We start from the raw sequence: 1,184 nt of genomic DNA on the forward strand, positions 1-1,184 counted from the left end.
ATGGCTAATTTCACAAGTACCGTACTAGAAACATCTGCTATCATTAGCAAATACCAGTACTCCATAACAATGTTGTTCATCTCGAGTTGCATCATTGTCCTGGCCACGTATTCCATGACGGGCAACATCTTAAGTATCAAGACCTTCATTCTCATGGGGCTGGACGACGGAATGACCATCACATTTTTTGTGCTGTCCTTAACAGAACTCATATTCTGCATTTTCGCCATGGCGATGTCCGTTGGTTTTTTATTCCACTGCTTCGAGCTGCTACATCCGTTGGTCACCTTCAGCGTTGACCCTTACGGTCTCCTGATATATTTCGGCAATATCTGCGTCATGGTCCACATGAGCATACAGGTCATTACAACCTTCCTGGCCGTAGCCCGCTGCATGTGTGTGGTCAAGCCGATTCACTTCAAGAACGCTTTCACCATAAGAAGGTGCGTAGCTCTCTTGGTCTTCGTCTGGGCGTTTTCGTTGGCCAGCTACTTGCCACTGTTTGCCAGCATGGCTATTTTTACCCAGCATGACCCAAAAATAAATGTTACTCGCCCGGCACTTTGGCTTTCTCCAAACAGGCAACTAGTAAAAGACATCATCTGGACCATCGCGGACACAACGATTCCTTTCTGTACAGAGATCATTGTCATCATCTGTTTGATGATAATGGCAGACGGCTTAAGACGTGCTGCTAACTTTAGGATGTCTTCAAGCAATGTTTCCAAACCTTTAGATCTCAGAGCTTCTCAGAAACTAAGCGGCAAGGAACTCCTCATCATAAAACAAGTTGCTTTAATCTCTGGTTTCTACTTACTGACCAACACGCCGAAAGTAGCCTCTAACATATTCGTTCTTGCGGAACCACAGTTCACACTTGGTGGTCAGTACAACGATCTGTACCTGGTGATTATCATATCTCGGAAACTAATAGAGACACTCAACTGCAGCATCAGTTTCCCAGTGTACTTTAAGTGCAATCCCAAGTTTCGATCTCTGACATTTGAATGGTCGAAGAAACATTGATTGCAGATATTACAAATAGACATTTTTTAATGATTTTTTTTTTTTTTTACTTTTACTAGCGACCCCCAAAAGGGGAAAAGACGCTATTAGTTTTGTGTGAAATGTCTGTCCGTCTGTCCTTCCGTCTCGTTTAGATTTCGTAAACTAGAATAGATAGT

At 43.1% G+C, this 1,184-nt stretch overlaps 1 protein-coding gene across 1 annotated transcript; it reads left to right on the top strand.

Moving 5' to 3' along the window:
* On the top strand, nt 1–1,184 carry LOC106071205 (formyl peptide receptor-related sequence 4-like). Its single transcript, XM_013231252.2, has one exon. It carries the CDS (start codon nt 1–3, stop codon nt 1,024–1,026), a length of 1,026 nt encoding a protein of 341 aa, XP_013086706.2. The 3' UTR covers nt 1,027–1,184.

Source organism: Biomphalaria glabrata, chromosome 6 (genome assembly GCF_947242115.1).
Source record: "Biomphalaria glabrata chromosome 6, xgBioGlab47.1, whole genome shotgun sequence".
NCBI classification, from domain to species: domain Eukaryota; kingdom Metazoa; phylum Mollusca; class Gastropoda; family Planorbidae; genus Biomphalaria; species Biomphalaria glabrata.